The sequence below is a fragment of the Plenodomus lingam genome (genome assembly GCF_022343315.1).
Source record: "Plenodomus lingam strain CAN1 chromosome Unknown contig_6, whole genome shotgun sequence".
Taxonomy (NCBI): domain Eukaryota; kingdom Fungi; phylum Ascomycota; class Dothideomycetes; order Pleosporales; family Leptosphaeriaceae; genus Plenodomus; species Plenodomus lingam.
Window position 1 is genome coordinate 53,103 of NW_027093966.1, and position 23,535 is coordinate 76,637.

At 51.6% G+C, this 23,535-nt stretch overlaps 8 protein-coding genes across 8 annotated transcripts; 1 reads left to right on the top strand and 7 right to left on the bottom strand.

Moving 5' to 3' along the window:
* Positions 1 to 665: 665 nt before the first annotated feature.
* IAQ61_009298 (uncharacterized protein) lies at positions 666 to 1,220 on the top strand (the record flags this gene model as incomplete). The annotated part of the gene is made up of 1 exon (XM_003838041.2): positions 666 to 1,220. One exon carries the CDS (start codon positions 666 to 668, stop codon positions 1,218 to 1,220), a length of 555 nt encoding a protein of 184 aa, XP_003838089.2.
* Positions 1,221 to 1,775: 555 nt separating this feature from the next.
* IAQ61_009299 (uncharacterized protein) lies at positions 1,776 to 2,000 on the bottom strand (the record flags this gene model as incomplete). The annotated part of the gene is made up of 1 exon (XM_066098325.1): positions 1,776 to 2,000. One exon carries the CDS (start codon positions 1,998 to 2,000, stop codon positions 1,776 to 1,778), a length of 225 nt encoding a protein of 74 aa, XP_065951484.1.
* A 941-nt stretch (positions 2,001 to 2,941) lies between these two features.
* IAQ61_009300 (uncharacterized protein) lies at positions 2,942 to 3,925 on the bottom strand (the record flags this gene model as incomplete). The annotated part of the gene is made up of 1 exon (XM_066098326.1): positions 2,942 to 3,925. The coding sequence occupies one exon, from the start codon at positions 3,923 to 3,925 to the stop codon at positions 2,942 to 2,944; it is 984 nt and encodes a 327-aa protein (XP_065951485.1).
* Positions 3,926 to 4,028: 103 nt separating this feature from the next.
* On the bottom strand, positions 4,029 to 4,523 carry IAQ61_009301 (uncharacterized protein; the record flags this gene model as incomplete). Its single annotated transcript, XM_066098327.1, has 1 exon — positions 4,029 to 4,523. The coding sequence occupies one exon, from the start codon at positions 4,521 to 4,523 to the stop codon at positions 4,029 to 4,031; it is 495 nt and encodes a 164-aa protein (XP_065951486.1).
* A 2,581-nt stretch (positions 4,524 to 7,104) lies between these two features.
* On the bottom strand, positions 7,105 to 7,401 carry IAQ61_009302 (uncharacterized protein; the record flags this gene model as incomplete). Its single annotated transcript, XM_066098328.1, has 1 exon — positions 7,105 to 7,401. The coding sequence occupies one exon, from the start codon at positions 7,399 to 7,401 to the stop codon at positions 7,105 to 7,107; it is 297 nt and encodes a 98-aa protein (XP_065951487.1).
* Positions 7,402 to 8,407: 1,006 nt separating this feature from the next.
* IAQ61_009303 (uncharacterized protein) lies at positions 8,408 to 9,825 on the bottom strand (the record flags this gene model as incomplete). The annotated part of the gene is made up of 2 exons (XM_003838043.1): positions 8,408 to 9,526; positions 9,742 to 9,825. The coding sequence occupies 2 exons, from the start codon at positions 9,823 to 9,825 to the stop codon at positions 8,408 to 8,410; spliced, it is 1,203 nt and encodes a 400-aa protein (XP_003838091.1).
* A 2,041-nt stretch (positions 9,826 to 11,866) lies between these two features.
* IAQ61_009304 (uncharacterized protein) lies at positions 11,867 to 14,512 on the bottom strand (the record flags this gene model as incomplete). Its single annotated transcript, XM_066098329.1, has 7 exons — positions 11,867 to 11,871; positions 11,930 to 11,955; positions 12,137 to 12,342; positions 12,420 to 13,754; positions 13,946 to 14,039; positions 14,119 to 14,216; positions 14,366 to 14,512. 7 exons carry the CDS (start codon positions 14,510 to 14,512, stop codon positions 11,867 to 11,869), a joined length of 1,911 nt encoding a protein of 636 aa, XP_065951488.1.
* A 4,283-nt stretch (positions 14,513 to 18,795) lies between these two features.
* Positions 18,796 to 23,004, bottom strand: IAQ61_009305 (uncharacterized protein; the record flags this gene model as incomplete). Its single annotated transcript, XM_066098330.1, has 6 exons — positions 18,796 to 18,954; positions 19,046 to 19,066; positions 19,130 to 20,326; positions 20,377 to 22,129; positions 22,269 to 22,297; positions 22,933 to 23,004. The coding sequence occupies 6 exons, from the start codon at positions 23,002 to 23,004 to the stop codon at positions 18,796 to 18,798; spliced, it is 3,231 nt and encodes a 1,076-aa protein (XP_065951489.1).
* Positions 23,005 to 23,535: the final 531 nt, after the last annotated feature.

Sequence of the window (23,535 nt, forward strand, 5' to 3'; positions counted from 1 at the left end):
GTGCATACCTTATTTCTGGACCTCGGTCATAACCATAATGTCCGGATCTACACATTTTCGGGCCAACAGGCCATCACGCTCAACTTCCTTCATTGAAAGGATAGGATAAGTTGTATCATCGCCGACACATCGTTAGGCCCGCCATGCACAGCAAGGTAGGCTGTGTGTCTTTCACCCCCAAAACGATTTGATCAGACGATAGATCTTCACATGGACCCCGCATTCCGTTAAATCTGGGGCTAAGCTTCGCCATCTACGCAATAAGCTATGGCCCTACCACATCTTCGGGACCGTTTTTCTTGTCAAAGCGAGACTCCATTGGCTGCACTTTTACAGTATGCTGCTTTGAGTGTGCGGTGGGCAACGGCGTGACCTCGGTGAAAGACTGCTACGCCACCACGCTTTCTAGCCGGACTTTTTAGGGCTGGGGGCTGTGATCACGGGTTGGATGGATGACCGATGGAGGAGTGTGCGCTTGGACGAAGAGGATAACAATATAAGACTTTCTAGTATGCCTGGGTTTGATCTTGGGCATACAAACAAGTCCTGAGCCATTGTCTCATCAGATCACCAGCGCATTACGTTCCACCAAGAAAACCACAGTCACCAACCAATCACAACTTCTTTACAAACTACACCACACCACCGTGGATCATATCACAACAATGGGAATCCTCTCCAAATCCAAGGCCTCTGAAGCCGCCGGCGACCAGCAAAACAACCCCGCTCTTTCCGACGACAGTCCCCCAAACTACGACTCCAGCGCCTCTAGCTCCCCACCAACCTACACCGAAATCCAAACCCTCCTCTCCTCCCTCTCCCAAGGTGACCCCGACGAAACCATCCTCGTCCCCATGGTCATGCGCCGCGACTCCACCTCCCTTCACCGCCTCAACCCCTTTTCCCGGAAAGGCTACCAATCCACTCCCTCGTACATATCTTCGCGCGCAATGAAGCGCTCCATGTACCTTGCCCACTATGCCAAGGACTCGGAGGGCAACTATGTGGGCACCGGTGTGCAGGCGCCCGATGCCGGGTTGGTGTTTGTAGCCGCGCAGGGGACGAGCGAGGATTTGTTGAGACAGTGCGAAAGTGTTGCGAGGGAGATGCAGAGGAGGAGGGGGGAGGGTATTGGGGCATTTGGGAGGCCGTTTGATGCACAAGGTGGGAGGGCGGATGGTATGCATGGGGGTGTAGGAGCTATGGGGGGACCGATTTGAGAGAGTTACCGGTAGTTTACTTTGGAGGTCTGCGTGTTTTTTATTTGGGTTGAGGATTCATGATAGACTCTATACAAAGTATTTATAATCCAATAGGCTATTTGTTCCTTTATGCGAATTATACTGCGAGGCAGTCTTCGAACGTGTATACCGTTACCACTTTGAAAAATGTACTTATCTTTCCACCATAACATATCCAATGCATCCTCATCTTATTTCTCCCAAATGCAACCCAAACTTTCCTGCAAGCAACAGATGTGCACCGTAAATGCACGACACTACGTTATAGCTACCACATACTACCCTCCACACGTTGAAATACACGCATTGTAGCAGTTTTCCCATGATCCTCCCCATCCCCAATATTCCCAAACACTTCGTTCTCCTCCGCGGAGTTGATGTACACACTCGATTACCGGTAACCAGCTTTCTTGCCTGAATCTACTAGCACCCACCTTCCCACTCTACATTAGCGCATCCTGCAACCTCGACTCAGGCCAGGATAACTCACGCTACTATACCAGCACCAGCACCAGCTAAGTACGCCCTGCCCCATCACCGCATCCCGCCAATCCCACCACCCTCTCCCTTGCTTAACGCCATGGAGTCGTCTTCTCCCATTCGCGCGATTTGATCCCGGCCAAGAACGGGGGCAGCGGTATTGATCCACATCGTTAATCTGGTCTGGCTCTGCTTCTGCAGAAGACAAGGGTGTGTGAAACGTGCTGTGCTAGCCCATGGGAGGGTCTGACTGGTTCGGTAGAGTAACATGAGTGGCATGGCGGGGGTTGTAGAGTAGTACGTACACTATACTATACTTTTACCTATCGTGATTCGTACCGTTGAACTGGGTAGGCATGAAGAACAGTGCACTGTACATGGGAGAGGTTGTAACACGAATGGGATCTTATGGTCAAATGTGGGGATACAAGTGATTGTTCGCTTGTGAACCTATGCTGTTGTGCGGCTTGGAGATGGGCGGGATGCATACCGGTATACACGCCATCTTTTCTCAAAGTGAAAATGTTGCTCTGATCCGTAGGTAAGAACATGGGTTCGAGGGCGGCGGTAGGATTCAAAGGAGGGATATGCGGGGGGCTAAGGACTCGTGAATCTAACTTGTTCCTGCAGACTTCATATCCAATTTTTTAGTTTATTTCTTTCAGGTTTCTGTGAAATGATGTCGTCTTGCTGCCCGCGTGCGCGAGCCTAGAAAAGAAACAAAACATTCTGTAGTAGATTTCATAATAAGCCAAAGAAGATACACGTCTATTTGGTCCCCATACGGCATCTTAACGCTCTTCATCGTTTATCCCACATGCTGTCATAACTTCATGTGCCTCCGTTGTTACCGATTTGACGTTATTGCCAGATTGATTGCAAAAGAAGATGAACTGATCCACACTCTTGTGTATATCTGATCATCTCCAAGCTGCTCCGTAAATGTTTTCTACCTTGGTCCATGGTTGCCGCTATCGTGTGAGGCCTTTGAGACTTATACCAATGGAATATCGCCGCATGGTGAGCCTACGAGGTAGACCATTATCTCCGGTTCGCTCTACCCGCTTTAACAAATATCGTTCTTCCACGGTGATGCCTGTGCAACGCTTGCTGGGTGTGGTGCTAGCGACCATGGTCGAGGGTTCTTGGAGTCGGACCGAAACGGGCCAGATTGCCACCAATCCACTTCACATCTGATCAACGTTCGTTTGAGTGAACCATTATGGCTTACCGCCGCCGGCAGATGATGTGCTTCCCGCCTGCGGGAGTGGCGCCATGTAAGGCACACGTGCTGCCCCTGATGCTAATCGGTCCGCTTCCCGTTGTACATATGCTCGTAGCCTCCCGTCCGCACAGTCATTGTGCTGGCTCACTATCTCCATCAACTCTTGAATACTGATTTTGAGCATTTCGACCTCGGCTTTGAGGAAAAAATTCCGCCGTTCGGCATCGCGCGCCGTCTCGACAAGGTCTTCTTGTTGCATCTTTTGTTTGCTGCGGCATTTGCTGGCGGCCCTGCGATTCTTCTCGAGATAGATGGCTCGCGCGGAGCCAGGCTCTGCGTTTTCGGATCGTCTTCTGCGTCTACCAGACTGGGAGTTTGTTTTTGGTGAGCATGTGCCATGCATCGTCTGTCCGCTGTCGCTGTGATGCTTGCTCGATGACTTTTGCGAAGCAGTGGGGTCTTGCATTACATTCTGTCCATCTAATGGCCGAGGCTGGCTTAAGAATGAGATGGGGTCGTTCATGTTTATTGGCATTGTGCTCAGATCGAATTGAATCTGGAGCGGCGATATGGTTAGTGCATCTTCGGTGAACGACGTCGCACCTGCGGCGGTGAACATGGACGACGAGTACGACTCCGGATCCGCTTCTTTGGAATACATAGAGGCACATAGGCTTCCTGTTGTCGTGATCGGGGAGTTTTGAGAGGCAGGTGCTTGGGTGCACATGTCTTGAGTAGGTTTACTGTGCGTAGGCGCCAGATGTCCTTGCAAGCGATCAGAGGCGAGTTGAATCTTGCTTTCAGGAGAGGGAGTACTGGACTTTGCATAGCTTAGATAGCCATGATTAGGCGCAAGGGACTTGGCTCCATTGGTCGCGTATGTCCAGCCGTCCCGTGGTCCGTACATGTTTGCTGGGTTGGACGTTGTTGTTCCGGTCATGTCAGCCTCGTAAACCGGAAATCCACTTTGCATTTGCATTGTCGTGTGTATAGACGTCATCAGAGTTTATGAGCAAACAAGTTTATCATTGGGAGGGAGAGCGATATGTGTCGATGATTGCTGTTGTGAGGCCAGTTGAATTTTAGGTCAGGGATTCAAAAGTAAGCGAACCAGGAAACGAAAGCCCTGCAAAGAGCAGCGTCGAACAACCGGCAGAGCTTCTTATGCCAGTCACCCAGATGACCTTGACAGGGGTCGACTCATTCAGATGCGGTTCTGCATACCCTCCGGTCAAGCAACATTGACACTGATAGCCAGGTCGTTCCGTCATACCCACGATTGGGAAACACCCACGTCTACGGTACCAATACGGCGAGACGTTCGCTTCGAGCCCAGTGCCTGCACATGCCCCATCAACTATCACTTGCTCGCCGTTGGACGACCCAAACGAGAGAGTCGAGAGCATGGGGCCGGAGCTGAATGGGTTACGATGAGCCGGACGATCTGTCCGGGGCGGCTCAACTTTGGTCCTGTACTGCCTTGACGGGGACCTTGCCCGGGGCCAATAGGAGCCAGATTTATTGGTGCGGGAGCTCTTGCGCAACTTGTTGCCTACTGTGTCCATCCATCCCTCCATCCTTCCTAGTAGATACATCAATGGGAGATTCGTCACCCGTAAGCTGCCGGTCTGGGGCGCGGTCTGTGGGAAGAATGTGGTGAGCAACCAGTGTATGGCATCCAGACTCCTTCACTCGCTAGCGCATCTGATTGATCCACACAGCCGATCGGTTTGAATTGGGTGAGGGCGAGAACTGAACAATCATGTTTGCTGCCCGAGCATGTCTTTCGGTAGTCATGGCTATTCATATCGATCCCGAGTGGATCAAAGGCGTGGCGAAACGATGCTGCGAAGTGCCAGTGGTCCATCGAGGGAGCGGGAGCGCTAGGTACCGTAACCAAAAGAGGTTGACATGAAAAGCGGCATCGGGGGTTTTGCGAAAGATGGTCTCATTTCTGGCCATTCCGCCGCCCATGTCGAGTATCTCAGGATTGCGATAGAGGAGAGGGAAGCTCATCCGTTTCGGCTTTGGAGAATCCCTATGTGATAGCCGTGACCCATTTCCAATCGTGTGTTGAGTCTTCGGTATTGAGTCTTCGGTATTGAGTCCCGCCAATGAGCAGCATTTCGCCATCTGCCCCATCCCATCCGTTACGCCACTATTCAGGGCTCCAGTACTATGTACAGTATGCACACGCAATGCGTTTAGACGTCGTTTTCAGGATGCATTTTGGTTGGTCTGCTTACTGACCGTGTCGTCGCTTGACCCTTTTGCTGGCATGACGGGTCTCTCTGACGTCATGGCTTAACGTCTTTTATCAAGGCAGTCCGCAAGCCACAACACACTATAGTGGAGTCCTGTTTAGGCGCTGAAAGCTACCAATTCTTGCATCTGCAGTTCGAATTGATACTGTTTAGATTTCCGGCTGATTTACAGTAGCGGTAATCGATGTGGTACATGGTTGGGAAGTAATTCTGCTACACAGCGAGACGCGCTTGTGGTGAGTTGAGCATGTCCTTGACCATCCACAGCAACGACACTGTGACGGTGGGCACTGATTTGAGCTCACACCCACGTAGGTAGGTAATCATACGAGTAACTCGTATTATCGATACTACAACACATTCGACACACTCGTCGGCGCCAGGTTGACGGGCTTTAGCATTCGGGACTTGTCACCCATTAGTAGTACTGTGTACCATGCTGTGGCGGTGTTTGTGCCATGATCCGCCCTGGGACTCGGTACAAGTTGCCTTGGTCAATGAGTAAGACTACGGTAGTTGGCCAATCAATGAACACATGATGATCGGCATTGTTAACAGATGCAGGGCTGGCGTTGAAGCTCCACTCGGCATATCAAAGGAATGTCTGGAATGTACCAATCGCATGTCGCTCACTACCGAGATGTTCAAGAAGTGCGTATGACAGCATCAATGCCAAGCTCATCTTTCCTGTAACATGGCATCTCCCCGGCTTGGCTCATCTGCCAGCGGGGCTGCGGGTCAAGGACCCTTTGTGTCGATCGTTAAAATGCAGCAAAGTGTGTGGTACAATATAGTACGGATACACGCGAGATGCGCTTGCAGTGATGAACAGAGCGATGCATGGGTCCTACCGTTGTTGACGACCGCAAGCTTAATCATTCCAGTTACACCTGCATTTGAGAAAGTGATCTTGGTTTCTTGATGTGGAATACTGCTACTTCCGACTCTACATTCATTTCATGTCTCAACTTAAGTGGTACTACAAGTGCTCTTCCCATTGTACATCGGCGTGCTGTGTACCGGTACAACAAGGTGGGATGACGACAGACAAATTCAAAGTCGAGTATCATATTCTGTCGATCATAATCTGATGACCCATGGAACCCATCGGTTATATACATACCCCACTGATAACATCCACTCGACTACATGCCTATGTCCATCGTAGGTACATATGAGTAAAAGTATCGGAGGCTTACGCGCCCTCTTCGCCAAACCTGCCCCGATACTCGAATCATGCATCTCCTCCTTCCGCGACCAAACGACTTTCGTTGATCGATCGCCTACCTTGCTCTCCGATAACCTTGTCTTCTCTCCGATGACGGTTCAAGTCACGAGATGCAACTGATCAATTATTTATATAATACACTCGCTGGATCTGCACAATCCTTGTTGAGCATTAGCAAACCTTCTCATACGGACACCGCCACTTCGCATACTCTCTCTCAAAACAGCACTCACGACAACTAAACAGGCTTAATTTCATTGCAACAATCTCATCTTCAGTCCTATCTATCTTTGACACGGAACAATCCCGTAGAGTACCGGTACGGTACTTGGCCCGCAAAGGATCTGGCCTATGCAACGTACGGTAGTGCACAATGCACGCGCCCACGCCCCACGAGCCGTTTCACCAGCCTCATCAATGCAATAGGCGAGCCATCCCGCCAGTCAGCCACAGGGTCTAGATGCATTACTTTGCTGGTTGGCCCTCAGAACCAGTCCATCCTGAATTTGATGATGCTGATGCAGCTGTCAGCCTGAATCGTCGCATTGGCGGAAGAAGATGACTAAAATGAAGTGTGCGTATCGCTGCATCGAGCCATGAACATCGGTACTGGACCTCTTGATCTAGAAACGAATACTATTTCTCGTTTGCGTCGCTATATGCGCTCTACATGTGCTTGTACGGCATTGCCCCCGCGTTAGCAGCATGACATCTGCATGAGACTACAGAATCCAGCTCATGTGGGGATAGCCCCATGATCGGACCATCACCAAGTCGACACGATAACAATGCCATGGTACCAGCAGAGCTATCTTGAAGACATGTTAGATGGTGCTGATGATTATCTCTAGTTGGCAACGTTATCAAAAGCCCAGAGTACAATACAGGCCCTCCTCTATTTGGAGTCGTACGATGGTTCTCATGGCTTTCTTTTTTGATGGCTAGATAGAACGGTGCTCTCATCTCCACGATTCAAGCTATCCAATGGTATTGAGGCATCCTTTCCACCCCGCGTCTGGCATAATCCATCGATACGCTTCGTTGACCTCTCGTGAACGTACCCTTTTCCTGCGCCTAATCTCGGACAATTGTGAACAGCGCTTTGCAGATGTCAAGAACAACCCGCGCCTTCGCAAATACGTGTTATGCCGTCCGTGTATCCCATGGTTGCAATCTTTTCGCGCATCACTACAGGCGTACTGATATATGCCAAATGGCCTCATGGTCCTGCAACTGCTTACAGAAAACCACTGACCAGCAAGTTCCCGAGTCTTGACTACATGACGTGAATCAGCTCGCATATATGAGCGGCGAGAAGTAGGCCGACTTACAGAGGGAACATGTGACGAGCGATCGGAGACACCGCGTCTATCACCTCCGGATGTGAATAGTGTGAGCAAAAGGAGCGGATGAAAGAGCTGCTATACAGATGGTGCGGCGGCTGCGGCTTGCGAGCAAAGTTCATTACTACATCCCGTAGATGCTGGTATGGTCAACGGGCATCCCAATCGTATCTCTGGTAACCGCTAGTCTCCGCAGTGGTAAATCCACCATTCGAGACAGTCGAGTAGGCTCTAGTTAATCGTGCCACTTGAAGGTTTGTGAAGTATTTCGATCTCTGGAGATACCACTGTTGCTTTGTAGCGACTCGAGATCTACTCTCGTACGATCATGAAACCGCCAAACAGCAACATGAAAATAGCAATGTCAGCCATGGAGTAGGTTTAGGGATGCGAAACCGAATAGGGTGACCCTTTTCAATGCATCCAATGAGCAGGTGTGGAGAATCTGGCTCCCTGTCTGATTGCCTTTTGGCAAAGGACCGTGGAAGTGACCTCTTGAGGCCGCCAGATAGTACCAAGCGCCTTTGGATAGGCCGCATGATCAGTGAAATAGTATGTGATGGGCCGTGGCGATGCACAGATGGAGCGCGGCTAGCTTCATGATACTATGGCTTTTTGGGGCAGAATCAATGCGACGAGCCTGGGGTGATCATTGGACTCGCATGAGGGTGGATAATCTGCTGCGGCCAAGCCAGCCACTTGAGGAGATCTGGCGTCGCTGCCAGCATGTTCTCCGCCGCCGTAAGCAGCCACTGCGGCCATTTGACAACCCACCAGATGGGTCTGCATTGCGCCAACAGTGCGGCAAAGTGTGTCGTGATGATGCAAGCGACAGGATTGTGTGCTGCAAAAAGTTCAAAGAAGCGTGAATTGACGCGTGCAGGCCAGAGAAAGAGAAGCGTGTATTCATCGTCCTCTGGAGAGATGTGTCGGAATCGGAGGCTCGTTTCGTGGAGTTCCTCGATTGCAAGAGCGCATGCTTCCTTGTCAGAGCTAGCGAGTAGGAGTTCTGTGAGGTCTTTGAGACGGAGGATCTCATGCGAATTGTCTTCTCTTGCGAGCGTGTCCAAGGCGTCCAGAGTCTCCGGCGATGCCATGTTTGTCATGCGGGCGATGATGGAATTGTGCTTGATTTGCTCCCAGTGCGGAATGACGACCACCTTGATGCCTTGAAGTAACATGAAGCAATGGTGGAGTGCGCTAATGGGATCTTCCGGTCGCTCGAGTTGCGCGGAACCAAAGTTGTACGTGAGCAGCATTGAGGATAGAACAAACATGGGCACCGCGCATTGAAGGTTGGGTGACTCGAGGTGGACCCGATAGGTTGCAAGAGACTGGCTGATGTGTGAATCAGCTTGGAGTAGCAGGCTTTGTCGATCTGCTGGTAGAAGAACGGAAGCCTTGTGGATAGCGGACAAGGCAAGGATGCCATGGAGCAGCCATGGAAACTCGAAGCCGAGCTCGATGTACTCCTTTCTTATGAGTTCATCGTTGTGGCCTTTGTTGGGATGTAAAGAGTCGGCACAACTGAAGATCCAATGATGGAGAAGCTGGAGGTCAGCTAGATTGGGGTCAAAACAACCGTACGCCACGCCGGGGCTGCTGTTTGACGAATGATCGACGCTTGGAGTGGTCCTAATGGCAGCAACCGGGTGTGGAGACGTCGAGAGGCTACCGAGTGCCGGGAAGGTACAGCTTATATCCAGACGGACGCAGTTGGCACAGCGTGGTCGCGCTTCATTGCACTATTGGGAGGGGGGTTAGTGAGGACGAGCCAGTGATAGGACGCGGCGCAGACTGATATCTGTGACAGCATGTCGAGGGAATCCAAGGATAGGTATACTCCTATATAGTAGGTAGAGAATGGGAGCAAGTGGGAGATGCGACAACGTCCGATTGGCCGACGGGCCGTTGCATGGTTGGGAAGTTTTCTTGGTAGGTTCCGGGTGCGTGAACGTACTTTGGTATGCCGCTGTTTGCACTGCAAGCAGCCCTTCCGCGACTTGGTATGAGTTTTGCGCTTTGCCACGCGTTGTCCAGTCATGTCAGTGTGGTGAGTGAGTATACAAGAGAGAGACGGCCTGTGTACACCGGGGGGAGGGGAAAGAGGATACTGCTGTTGCTCTAGAGAGTTCCCGCTTCGGCCAAGCAAGCAAGCAAGCAAGCAAGCAAGCTACCGGTACCGTCACGTTACCGGTAAGAGGGACGTGGCGGAAGGGCCGAATCCCGAGATCTGACCCTTCTGAACGAACCCCAATGTCCAACCCGCCCAATCCCTTTTCTCTCCCCACCGTCGAACACAAGGTGCCTCCTTGGTTCTCTACCGCTACCCAGCGCTTTTTTGGTCCAGAACTGTGTACTCCGTAGATCCTACAAATCGCATCTTGACCGCCCGTTTCACCAACCCTCTTCTCACCCTCACTCTCCCGCCCAATGGCTTGCACTGCGGATTGCGTAAGCAATGCTCAACTCTGACGCCCGAAACTCTATCTACGCGTCGCCTCCACGCCATCCCGCGCATTGCTTACTCATTTCCTAGGCAGCGGTGGGCTTCTTTTTGTTCACCGCAGCACTTGACTGTCGACGTTCCTGCCTGTCTTTCTCCCCTTCTTGTTCCTCTGCCGCCGACCCGCAATGCCATCGTCCACCCTCGGTTCTTCACTCAACACGCATCCTATGATGTATCGTATAACCAACCCATCTGAACAAACACAAACAAGAGTACACGGGTTTGCTCCATCAGCTTGCGCGGTTGCGCCTTTTTCTGGGCCGATCCCTACGGCTATGGCGGGATATCCCACTGCTTATACACGGAAAGGCTGGCGCTGACCCCTGTCGAATGATGGAGATCTGATGATCCGCCGTATTATCGACCATTTTGCGTCGCAGACCACCACGAGTAGAGCCGATTCTCAGATGTATACAAGCTCGGGCTGCACCACGAGACGCCCACGTCGTACTCGTCCCCTGGGTTTGCCGCCTTGACTCAGATGACACGGAATGCTGTCCAGGAGACAATAATCTTCCATCAATCTTCTTTCAACACTCACCTAATCCCCTCTATCCTTTTCGCTATCGAATACAATCCGTAATTTGTTTGAAAATGCCCATGTCAGAGATCATGGTAGCCACTACATTATCGCATTTCCCTTGATTGCGCATCTCCATCGTCATCTCATTCTACAGACGCTCCGCTCCGTCTCGAATTAGACTTTCGGGACCAGGACTGCAAAAGGTGTGTCAGCCAGTGCGAACAGTCCATCCCGACAACAAGCAAGAATGCTTCATCCACCATATAGCAGAGTTGAGAATGCGTAGGGCCATGCACATTGGACCAGACTCCAAGTAAAGTAGTCATTATAACCGATAAGTTGGAACACCTCCACACAAGTCATGATACAGACGGAGAAAACGAGACTATGCGTAACTACCCAGCGTGCGAGGCTGTTTACTAGTGACCGTACCGCCAAGACTAGGCCGTGGTGATGACTTGGATCCTTAGTCACCACCCACCCGCTTCTATTCCCGTCACCTCTTACGAGGAATAACACAAATACCACAACTAGATACGCCAACGCCACCAGAGCCCCTTCCAAGTCCCTCATGCTACCCCAATCAGCAAAAGTACTCAAATCCAACTGTCCCAATCAGGCTTGTAGGCAAACTGCCACCCGCCGGCCTCGCAGGTGTAGCGACCTTCCAATTCAAACATGGTATGTCCGAGACGCGTTCTTTCCAATTGCGAAAATGCAACGACTAGTGCAGTGAGGGCAATGATTGTTCCCGCTATACCAAAGACGAGGGGATAGGACGAATCCCGGCTGCTGGTGGCAGGTGTTATTGCGATCCTGTCTGGAAGCCGAGTACTACGACTATCGTCGGTGTGGCGTAGAGCAGGATGTGGTTAACTTGTCGCATACTGACTAGATGGAAGAATGGAATGGTAAGGCTAGATGACTATGGCAAATGGTTCGCGGAAATGGTATCGAGAGTCGTTCTTCGGAGTTGGAAATGTGTGTCTGATCCGAGTGCACGGTATATGTGCTTGACGTACAAAAAGTCGCATCCTAAGTGGCCGCACCCGTTTATCCTAGTGAGATGTTTTTGCGTAAGATCAATTCCAACGGAGGGTGAGAGAAAGAGCGTACCACAGATGTGTAACGGCCGGGGATAACTGGCGGCCAGTGAGAAAATGGTTGCAATCCTACAAATAAGCAGACATGGGGCGTTTTGGGCCTGAGCAAACAAGAACTTGCACAGTCTCTAGGTAATTGATGAGCTCAATTAGAAAAGATGCATCATTCGGGTATCCATGAGTTCCCTCTGAGGTTTGTTCGAGTTTTGCCCAGAATCACCATAAAATATTGGAGAATGCTGTCCGCAGCACTTCTGTCCTCGTCTTCTGCATCTCAGGCGCAACTCCCACAAGGTCCAAGATCTCAAGACACTTGCGCGCATCGTCCTTGGCTAACTGGAGCAGTGGATCTGCAGAAGGGGGGAGCCCATTATTGCTCGGCGAGAGTGGGTGTGATTGTTGACTTAGTATGCGAGCCATCAAAAGCTGTAGTGATTGTTAGCGGTTGAATTCATAACAAAGGAGGCGTAGAAACTGTAGAAGCGGAATGGCAGATGGCTTACAGCTTCCTCAAAGGCCCGGTGCTGGAAGACCCACCAGACACTTGCATCCGTCCGCAAGTACTCCCAAAAGTGGAAGAAACTTTGCAACGCCATTCTCGCCGCCTCCAGCGCACCTTTGACATCACACGCAACGCCTTCCTCACGGTTCTCATCAGACTGAATAGCCATGACGCAGTGCCAAAAATTACTGCGGAAGAAGAGGTTTTGGCGTAGACCCCGTGCATTGGTCTTGGCCATGGTGCAAATGGTCTCATCGTCTGAGGCTGTAAGTTCGACGGGGAAGCTGGCGTGGAGTGCAAAGTAGTCACTGATGAGTTGGGCCTTGTGTTCGTTGGAGGTGGCGAGGGGTCCGGCAAGGGAGCGCGGGATGCAGACGGTGCGGGAGACAAGGTTGGCCATGTGCCACATGGAGCGGATATACCTACGGTCGGAGAGCTCGTAGGATGGATAAAGGTCATCGATAGAAGCAATGCTACTGATACTCATCGGGTTGATGACGGGATCGGCGGTGCCATTAGTCGAGGAGCCGTTGGCAATGTAGTCGTCGAGATCGTCGCTAAGAGACTCGGGGTCGATGTCGGAGAAGGTGGTGGTTGGGGGAAGCTTGAGAAGTACGGTAAGGAAAGTGTCTTGGAAGAAGATGGCTTGCCAGAGTTTCCGCCGTTGTTGCTTGTCGCTTCGAGAGCAGCGAGGTGCTATGATGTCTGGATCACGATGCAAGCCCATGGCATAAGCCTGGCGTACAAGCACGCCGCCAAATGCCCATGCGTCGGAAGCGTGATTGTCGTTCATTAAGAAATAGCCAATCAGGACCATGGCCTGCAATGTCCTGACTGAGGCCCGACTCAGATATGACGACAATCGCAAGGCTTGCTGTGCTGCGGAGACATAGAATTCCGCAATCTGAGCCCTTTCCTGGTTTGAAGGTGTATGTATAAACTGGGTTCCCATGGCATAGACGACAAAGTGAAGTGCCACGAGTACTGGGTCTGCCGTCAGCTTTTCCTCATGGGGCAATGACCAGAAGCGCCCGTAATCGGCGTAGAAGTTCCGCCTATGGACCATCGGATAGACGGGATCGACGGCATCGAAGTACTTGTCAACCAGAATGTCAGCCTGTTCCTTGGCTGGGAGCACACCAACGACTTCGGCGAGCCCACCTCGACTCGTCCAGTAGTTGGCAAAGGGGTGTTCGGATCCCAGGCCAAAGAAGGGGGCCGGCACGTGATTCGAGTAGGGTACGTTGGACAGTAAGAATGGCGAGGAAGCCGAGGAAGACAAGGAAACACTCCTGTACTGGGCCCTAGCTGGGGTTGGTGGTACTGGTACCTGCATCTGGTATTGTGGGTCAGCGTGTTGCGGGGAGCGAAGCTTACTGTGTTAGAGTTTAGTAGCCCGCCCGTGGTACCGTAGCCTACCTGGTCTCTGCCAGCCGGGCGGTCCGCCATACGGCCGAACACCAGTTCACGCAATGCTGGTCTGATAGGCACAACGGGAATTAGAGATGCGGTCGTATTTCAACGTACCTGAAATGGGACTCCATAGGGCTGGGTCTCGATGCCAAGCGGCGGTTTACTACTCTGCTTCTTCGATCGTCCCGTATTGCGCGCCGCGCCGATCCTGCAGAATTGCTTAGCACTTGCGCGCGGCCATGACGTCCCCAAATGCAACGGCCATGGCAGCCGTGGACGCAACTCACTTGTCTGCAGAGGTTGCAATCAGATTGGCAATCTCCGAGTATTTGCACGTCGACTGTCGCTTGATGCAGGCCAAGCAGTTTGGCCGGGTGCGGTCGCACTGTGTGTTGCGGGATCAGCGTCCGAGTGTTGCCATACGGTAGGTAGGGTACGGTTGGTAACTAGGTGTGTGTAGGTACGGTAGCTTGGGCGCAGCACGTGTGCCCAGCACTCACTGCGCATGCGACAGACACCCTGGATTGCGCTCACCTTTGTCTTGCGCTCGACACACTCCTCACAGCTCAAGGTGGGCTTGTTACGCTTCTGCTTCTTCTTGGGCGGCTGGTCTTGTTGTGCTGGCGAGGTGGTCGAGGACGGGTCAGGGCTTGTGGACGGCTGGGTGCCATCGTGATCCATGATGATTTACCGCAGGTAGGTACCGGCAGTACGACACGGCGCAATTAGGACCGCCGTCGTGTCTTGGTCAGTCCACAAGCGATACCAAGCAATGCAACATGCGATGGAAGTCTGTGGCATGGATGGGGGGCATGTGACACGGAGGCGTTGTGCAGAACGGACGGGAATAAGTGAAGCTGGTGTTGTTTCCAGAATCCCCAAAAGGCATCCGAGAGGCAGAAGCGGGGATGTTGCGGAGAAAAGGGTGGGTTAACGTTAGTCAATTAGCCTGACCTTGGCAGCCTCTCGACGACAAAGGAGCACCACCACAGCACATCTACCTGACAGCCAACCACTCGTCATTCCCTACGCTAGGTACCGTAGGAGACCACCAAGCAACTTCTCTTTTCTCTCAAGCCAATGATGCGCCGCCGTACGGTACCTATAGTTAGGGAGCAACCAGCCATGTACCGGTAGGTACCATGCCTACTGCCAAGCAAGGCTAGTTCCACGAGTATGCTCGCAGTACTCTATAGCCTAAGCATGACGACAAGCTGGTATAAGCATGCCTTCGTCTAGCACTGAACTAGGTCCCATAGACTCGTGATGATCCATTCCACGCTTTGCTAGTCACTGTGGTTCCCTTGGGGACTTGGAGAGACTACACATGTGACAGGTGGTATTGGCAACATCATTCCCAAACAAAGCAAACTCATAAGCAAAGCAACTAGCAAAGCCACGACCAACGGACGCTCGATAGAAGAGACCCATCATGAAAATGCCAAAGAGAGTAAGCGAGTCTTGCAGGCCATGTGAGTCAATGATGAAAAGGCAGGTCAGTCACGCATGTCAGTCAAAGAAGAGGAGTCATTTCAGTCAATCGAACAAGATTCAAGTCAGTCAATGGAATGTCATGTTTTTTTTTACCCAAAGGTCGAAGCTTTCATTAATCATACTGATGATGTGAAGTAATTGGTTGTAATGATCAAGTTTCATGAGTTCCATCCATATAGTCCATGACACAAGCGTCCAAAAGCCCAAAGGCGCAAACCCAAATCCAAACCACTGAAGACAACCACCAAATAATCTCCCATGAGAAGCCCAACCAACCAATGCCAACTCCCTTGAAGTGACCACCATATTTGATTTGAAGAGGCTAAGCAGCCGGCCAATCCATGCATCCTTGTATCTGTCAAGCACTTGATTGCAGCCTATACTTGACCTGAGCTCAGAAGAGCCGCCATATAGAGTGTGCAAGTAACCAACAAGAAACCAACTTGATTGCAGTCCACACTTGACCTGAGCTCAGAAGAGCCGCCATGTGGAGTGTGCAACCAAAAGGTAGGCATCGATCGAGGGTTGAAGGGCTGGTTGCAGTCCATACTTGACCTGAGCTCAGAAGAGCCGCCATATGGAGTGTGCAACCAACCAAGGACTCGAGAGTCTGGGAGCGATGGTGAGTCTGAAACAGCGCATTCGGTAAGCGGGACTGGTTCTTTGTGAAGACTCGGTCCAAGGGAAAATCCAAGGAGTAGTGTCGACCGTCGAAGTCAAGCCATCTCATCTGTTGATGAGTTGATGTATTGTTGTAGTGACCTGGTCAAGGTGATAGACCAAGGTAGAGACCAGAGACCAGAGCATGGCTTGACGACGACAGGACCTGATCATGATTAGTTGGGATGTTGAGAGAAGGAAGGGATCATACTTGAAGAAGGGTTGAACCAAGTGAAAGCTCAAGGCAGGCAATGAGGTGCGGTCAAGTTGGGATGGTATGTTGTTGAAGTGGGTTCATGTTGATGAATGATGTTGATGTCTTGTTGAAGTATGTTGATGGTTGATATCGACATGGATGAATGATGTTGACGTTGATATCGATGACTGATGTTGATGATTGATGTTGAAGTGAAGTGAAGGTATGATGTTGAAGTCAAGTCAAGGTATCTTGACAACCAAAGGTGATGAGGGATGTTGATGACCAAAGCATGATGAAGAAGTCTGAGACTTGAATTGATGCCTGCCAAGGGCTGAAAAAAAAGGGAAGAAGACAGAAGAAGAAGAAAGCCAATGATTGCTATCTTGTTCAGGTGGTGGACTGATTTGAGAGGGAAGAAAAGAGGGAACAGGACGAGGAGCGGATCAGCTTAAGAGCTTCCAAAGGCCGCGCTAGCAAACGCTAATGACATAAGCAAAACTAAACCCATCAAGGTTAGCCACACTAGCCAGATCAACCCTAGGGTGGATTTGGACTGCGATTTGGACGAGGTGAAGGCGGATGGAAGCCGGAAAAGTGGCCAAAATGCCCGGGAAAACGCGGGAATTGGGCTCGGAGGGGTGTGAGAAGGTGTGTGAGGTGTTTTGGGGCCGCCGCGCCCGCGCCGGAGAAGATGGATTTCTGCACGTGACGAGACATTCACTGCCTTGATATGCGCAGTAGGCTTTGCGCAATATGCTCCTATGAGTGCTCAACTCCTGTGAATTTGATGAGATAGTCATTGGGCGTTGTGGGAGGAGCTTTTGGGGTGGCAGCGTGTGTGGGCAGTGCGGTGTCAGTCAGTCTTTGAGGCAGTTTGCCGAGCGGCAGGTCAACCTGTAGCGCAGACAAGTGTCATGATAGCTTCATATTCTGTATTATTTCATGCTCTGTTGCAAGTGTAATATCACTGTGTTCCCCGATTCCAAGCGCCGTCGCGAACTCGCAGAGTCAGAAGTAGTGACGAAGTGCGCGGCGGGGTGCCCTCGAGCGTGCCTCAACGCGCCGTTACGCAACTGCAAGCTCTTTGGGTGCGAAAACCTCACATACGATTGAAATTCACGCTAAAGATTGCTTCGGCAAGCGCTCACGGTGGTCATCTTTGGGCGCTGCGTCTCAGTAAGAAGCGCTGGCAGCTGCCCTTCGTTGCGGTGGTCCCGTGGCTCACCATCGAGCTTCACGACAGCCCTCATACTTGGGCAGTCATGGCTTCGGTGAGAGAGCAGCTAGTCACTGAAGAAAGCAATCATTTCACTCTATACACAATGGCACATCTTGTGCGTAACGCTCTTACGGGGAGCCAGTCGTGCGTGCCCTCCAGCATCGACAGCATCTACAGGGTCAAGCTACCTCAACCCCAGCGGCGACAGATTGAAAACAAATCCACAGCATCAACAGCAGCTACGGTACACGAGGATCGCGTCCGACCTCCCAGAAACCAGCAGTTGCTGCATTGTGGGCCCACTGCGCGGCACTCACCCAGCGCCGCAGCGATCCAGCCAAACGCAAGAGCGACACCAGGCCCCATCACCCAGACTCACTTAAAAATCCCAATGAGCCTTTTCAAAAACTCCCACGCCAAACTACAAACTAACAATACGCAACCTGCCTGTCGCGGCGCTGCACTGCTTCACCTCACCCCAGCTCGTCGTTATCCTACCACCCGCCCTGGACGCACCTCTGCTCAGCTCAATAGAGCAACAACAAGGTCCGTACAGAAACTTAGATCACTGCCAAAATCACTGACAGCAAAAGCAATCCCGCCCATCATTCACCTTCAGACCTGAAGCTCACCACGGTTCACAAAGGTGAAGCACCATGTTGCAAAACACGAAAACACAATCCGAAGTCTCCCTCACATCATTGCCGCGTTGAATATTGAAGCGTTTTACCTGTTACCACCGCTGTCAGAATCTTCATAAACAGTCCCAAGGCCCGCTGCGCTGCGCCAAAGTCCAACGCTGCGACAACCGCGCTACGGTCCTACACGCCGCTATGCACTGGCAAAGCCTATCCGAACGATTGCGACGAGATATACCACGGTGATTCTAGCAGGTAAGACGAGACTGTACAACGGGAAACATCAGATTGGGGGAAGCAGGGGAAGCAGCGAAATGCGAACAAGGGCAGAACGATTGGCAAGCCGAAAAGGGAAACCGTAGTTACGCTACATATCGAAGCATTATAACTGAGCAGAGATAATAGCAACATCAAGTGAATTTGAGAAGCGTTCGGTGTTTACGAAACCTATATGAGATGGAAATATGAGCGGAGAATGATATATGTTAGAAAACAAGAAGAGTAGATGTATACGCCCACTCGCATTAGCGAAGAGAAACCTGAACCCGCAGGATAGCAGACAAATATTGACGTGCCCAATACCTCCCCAATGTACAGTTTTCCCATTCCATTCACCATGTTTCCTGTACCCTACCAAAATCATGTACGCCATCGAGGGAATCTCGCAATTGTAAGGTAATGGGAGTAATCGCCGCTCTGAACCCATCAAGACCCCACAAAAGTGTGCCCGCCGCAACAAAAGACCAGCCAAGGCTCATGTGTACTGTCGCATGGCATCTCTGTATCCTTTGCCGCCTCTCATGTCATCCTCGAACGCGTCCGCAACTTCTAACACGCGCTTGACATGCTCCATGCTGAACGGCGTCTTCTCGGAGAGCGCAATGGCTTGCGATGTCTTGACTGTGTTCTTGATCTGTAGTTTTTGTCGATTAGCGGTGTGTTCACTTGATTCACGAGTATGAACAAAGACAATAGACAGAAATGGGAAGAAGAAAACCACATACCTGGCGCCCATTCATCATCTTCTTGCTCAACTCGTCAAAGTCCGCCTCACTAAACGGCTTCACCAGTTCCCCGCTCTTACTCACAGCAGCGGTATCCGGCGCCACCTGCCCATCCTCATTTTCCTTGCCGTTCTCAGCCTTGGTCTTCTTTTCTTCGATCCTCTTGTCCTCTGCATCCCGCATACTCTCCACCTTACCCACATGCCACTTCCAAATCTCGCGTCGCGCCTTGGCACTTAGATTCTCGTAGCGAATACCCATGTGAATCCGGCTCTGGAAGGCCTCATCAAACGTCTCAACGCGGTTGGTGGTCAGAAATAAGATACCCTGGTAGTACTCGGTGAGGCGCAGGAAGACAGAGACAAGACTGTTGCGCATCACGTCTTGCGGCTGCCGTGCCTCGAGGAACACGTCTGCTTCGTCGAGAAGCAGGATGGCACCCCAGCTGTGTGTTATATCCATGATGCGATTCAGGTCAGTCTCGAGGGTGCGTGAATTGGTGCCGAGCTCGCCGGCGGAGACGGCGTAGAGGGGGCATTTGAGGTATTCAGCGATGGATTCACCGGTCAGCGTTTTGCCGACACCAGGGGGCCCATGAAGGACAACATTCAGGCCCTTGCCTTTGCCTTGTATGACGTCGTCGATTGTGCGAGCAGCGTTGAAGCGATGCGAGGAAACGAGACCCTTCAGGTTCTGCTTGATGCGGGGCGGTAGCACAAGAGAAGAAAAAGCCTCCGAGTTCCACTTGATTTCGTCGATTCCGGAGAGAGAAAACTCCAGCCATAATTTCTCCGAAAAGGCGAAACCGAGAACGACAGGAGATGCGATGAGAAGCTCCTCTTGGGTAAAGACTTGGCGTTTGGTTTCGGAGGTCTCCTCTGTCTCATCAAGCTGTCCACCAAGGTTTTTGCCATTCTCCTCGTCAATCTCACTCTGGTAAACCTGGATTGGATGTTTTTTGCCCTTGCTGTCTTTCCACATGATGACGCGGAGCTTATCAGTCCCTCCCTCGTCCTCACCGGAGCCACAGCCACAGCAATCAGATTCATCGTCATCATTTTCGCCATCTTGGTCCAGCTCGTCGTGTTTGAGGTATGAGAATGGGTAGTTAGGATTGATGCGACGGAAGATTGCGGGGTCGATCATGACACGGCCATTGATGATGAAGCGGATAATGCTGTTCTTGTGCTTCATATAGGCAATACCTTTCTGCGCACGGTAATTCATACCCTGTAGTGCAACGAACTTTTTGCCACGGGCAATGAGCTGTTCCTTGATGCCCTAAAAGCTTCATTAGCAGGTGATAACATTGGGAGTAGATACGCACGTACCTCAGGATCCTTGTGGTACTTCAATGGGTAGGCTGAAAGACTTGTGATCTTTCGATGACCCTTGAAAGCCGGAATGGAAACTTGGTGGTCACCGAGACCAAAGGCCTTGCCGTCATACTCGAGGTACCTTCCATCAACGATCCATGATTTCTGCCCAGTCATCCAACTCTCATACTCATACGTGAAGTCGACTTTGAAGCATCTCGGATCATCCTTGTTCGTGTATGTGGGCGTGAAGGCGACAGTGTTCGGCTCGAAGAGCGCCCAGACAAGATCATAAGTAATTGTGCCAGCCTTGAGCATCGGCTTCAAGGCTTTGCGCGTGGCGTCGTAATCCTCATCAATGTACGAGAGCAGCAACTTGCACTGCGCAATTTGCTGCGTGAGCTGCTTCTTGATCTTCGACTTCTTGGCCTTTTTGAGCTTGGGCTTCAATGTTTTTTTGATATACTTCTTGATTTCGTCGTAGTAGTGGAAGAGTGTGTGTGGGTCGATCTGAGGCGTTTCTTCAACAAGGCTGATGCTTTTGCACTCTTTGAATACCTCTTGCAGTGCGTTACGAAGAATCTTTGACTTGATGTCGACTTGTGTCTCCTTGTACTTGCCGTCCCAGTCTAATCGTCGTCGCACAGTGAAGACGCAATCAAACTCATCCTGTTGATCCTTGCTGCTTTCGACAAGCTTCCAATCGTGAATCTTCATATCGTAGACTTGGTCGACACGCTTGAACTCAAGTGCGTTCTTCTTGACTGGCTTCTCCAACTTTGTCGCACCAACAGCAGCCGCAGCCGCAGCTTTTTGGAGATTGAGTGAATTTAGGAGTGCATCGTATTTGGCAATTTGGCCATCCAATGCGTCCGTCAGAAGAGGCGGCGGCACAGAAGAGTCTGGAGATGATGCAGCTGTACCATCGTCGGCAGAAGAGGAGTCTGAAGACGACGAGCTGTCAGCCTTCTTGGCCTTCTTAGCCTTGCGTTGCGCCTTCGCCTTCGCCTTCCGCCTTGCAGACTTTGCGTCCTCGGAATCAGTGTCACTGCTGGACGAGCTTGAGGAGGAGCTCGAATCGCTGTCCTCGCTGGAGCTTGCGACCTTTTTGGCTCTCTTCTTCTTGGCTTTGGCTCGCAAACTCTTCCGGTGGCTTCTCTTTTCGTCCACATCTGAAAGAGTGTCAGAGTCAGACGAATCATCAGAGCTAGTCTCATCACTAGATGTATCGGCCTTCTTCGATTTGCTCTTCTTAGCCTTTGCTTTCTGCTTCTTCTTGGCTGCAGCACGTTTCGCGGCCAGCTTTCGTTTGTTTCTGCGCTTGGTCCTTTCATCTTCACTGCTGCTCTCTGACTCGCAGTCACCGTCAGAGTCACTGGTATCAGATGTAGAGCTTTCCACAACCTTGTGTTTAGATTTCTTCGTCACACGCTTGCCCTTCTTTTCGGTCTTTTTCTTGGCCGTGCCTTTAGTGACCTTGCTCGCCACGACGGGCGGGGGAGGAGGAGGTGTTGGGACAGTCTCGACTTCAACTTCTTGAGTCGGCTCACCGACAGTAGTTTCACCGGACTCTTTGGAGGCGTCCATGGTCGTGCTGCTGAGTGACATACCGTCGGGCTCGGATCTGATGGATGATGGGGTTGGCACCAAGACTGGCGACGAGGAAGAAGTGCTTGAAAGCTTCTTTATCGCCTTAGAGGCCAGAGGAGGGGTGGCTGATGAAGTCTTTGAGTTGTCTTGGTCGTTCATGGGCCGCAACTTGGGGTTGCTATATGCTCGTCAGAGTCGCTGGTGCAAGGTGGTTGGACGGCTTAGCAGGGGCAGCAATGGGCATGCAAGAATGATTGCAAGGCATAACAGGATTGAAGAAAGGAGGAAGCTGTCCATGTAGGGAGGCATACACGCACCTTATATTCGGCTGAGCCGTAATCGTTGCCTAACTTCACTTGATGATCCAGTACGATCGCCCTTTTACTAGCGCAGTGTCCACTCGCACGACTTGGAGGCTCCAGCTCTGGTCTCACAGATGGTCGTCAGATTACCCCGCAGCAATGCTAAGTCAGTCCCAGCCCTATAAACCCTGCGTCTGTGGCGAGGAGACTACTCTGAAGCTCTTGGAAGCAAAGGTTGGCCCTGTTGAGAAGTGACTCTTCACGGCCAACTGTACACGTCCCTATGGCAAAGTCCGGTCCGTGCAAAAGGGAGCGATACGCAGATTCAACGTCAGCCTGTGAGCCAAGTGTGCTGCCTAGATGATAGAGATTCCGCAGAAGGGAAGTGGTGGTGGATTGGTCCAACTGTATGCCGAGTTGCATCACCGGAAAGCGTTCATGCACGAGTTCTCGACGACCGGTGAATGTTGGACCAATGTAATCGCCGTGTCCTTGCCCGGCCTTTTCTCAAGCACTCTCAGCCTCGCTCGCTCCAGACTTGCGCTCGGTCTGTGCCGAGCTACTATTCGCCCTTTTTGTCAGAGGGGAACGAAAAATGGAAACCTCGATGCTTGTTCATCAGGAGTGTGCTGCCCCGCCCTTATATCGCCATGAGTGTGCCAGGGTTGCTCTGCCGTACCGTAACGTTACGCACATCGTCCGTGCCGTCAGGCTGCCCTCGCGCTCGCGCATTGGCGCTGATGACGCCCATAGTCTTGCCCGTACACGCGTGGTGCACCGGTTACCTGTCGTAGCCTGTTCCGTGCTCGCATGCGAGTTGCTGAGGTGCAGCTGTGGACTCTCGTGTGTCGCGGGTACTGGCCGAGATCGACGCTAAGGATGCATGAGGTCTGAAGCAAGACTACCTAGCCATGTACCACATGCATTGCCAATGATGGCTGCCATGCCCTTTCTCAAGGGCGGTGCTTCGCCTCACTTTAGGGTGCAACAGACCTCAAGTACCGATCTGACATATGTTGTGCAATGGCTGTTATCGTTGTATGCTCGATGTGCTGTCTCGCCACGGGGACGCGGTGGGGCAGTGAGCAGTGTGGAAGACCTCCATAAGCCGACAGTCATTCACAGGATAAATTTGCTCTCTTCATAGCAAGGAGGCTATATACCCTCACGTCCAACGCCTCGCACATGCATACCACGACCTGCAACCTGCAACCTGCGACCCTGTACGTGAGCACGCTTCGTGCACGGCTGTGATACGCTCGTCAGACGCCAGTGCTATTCC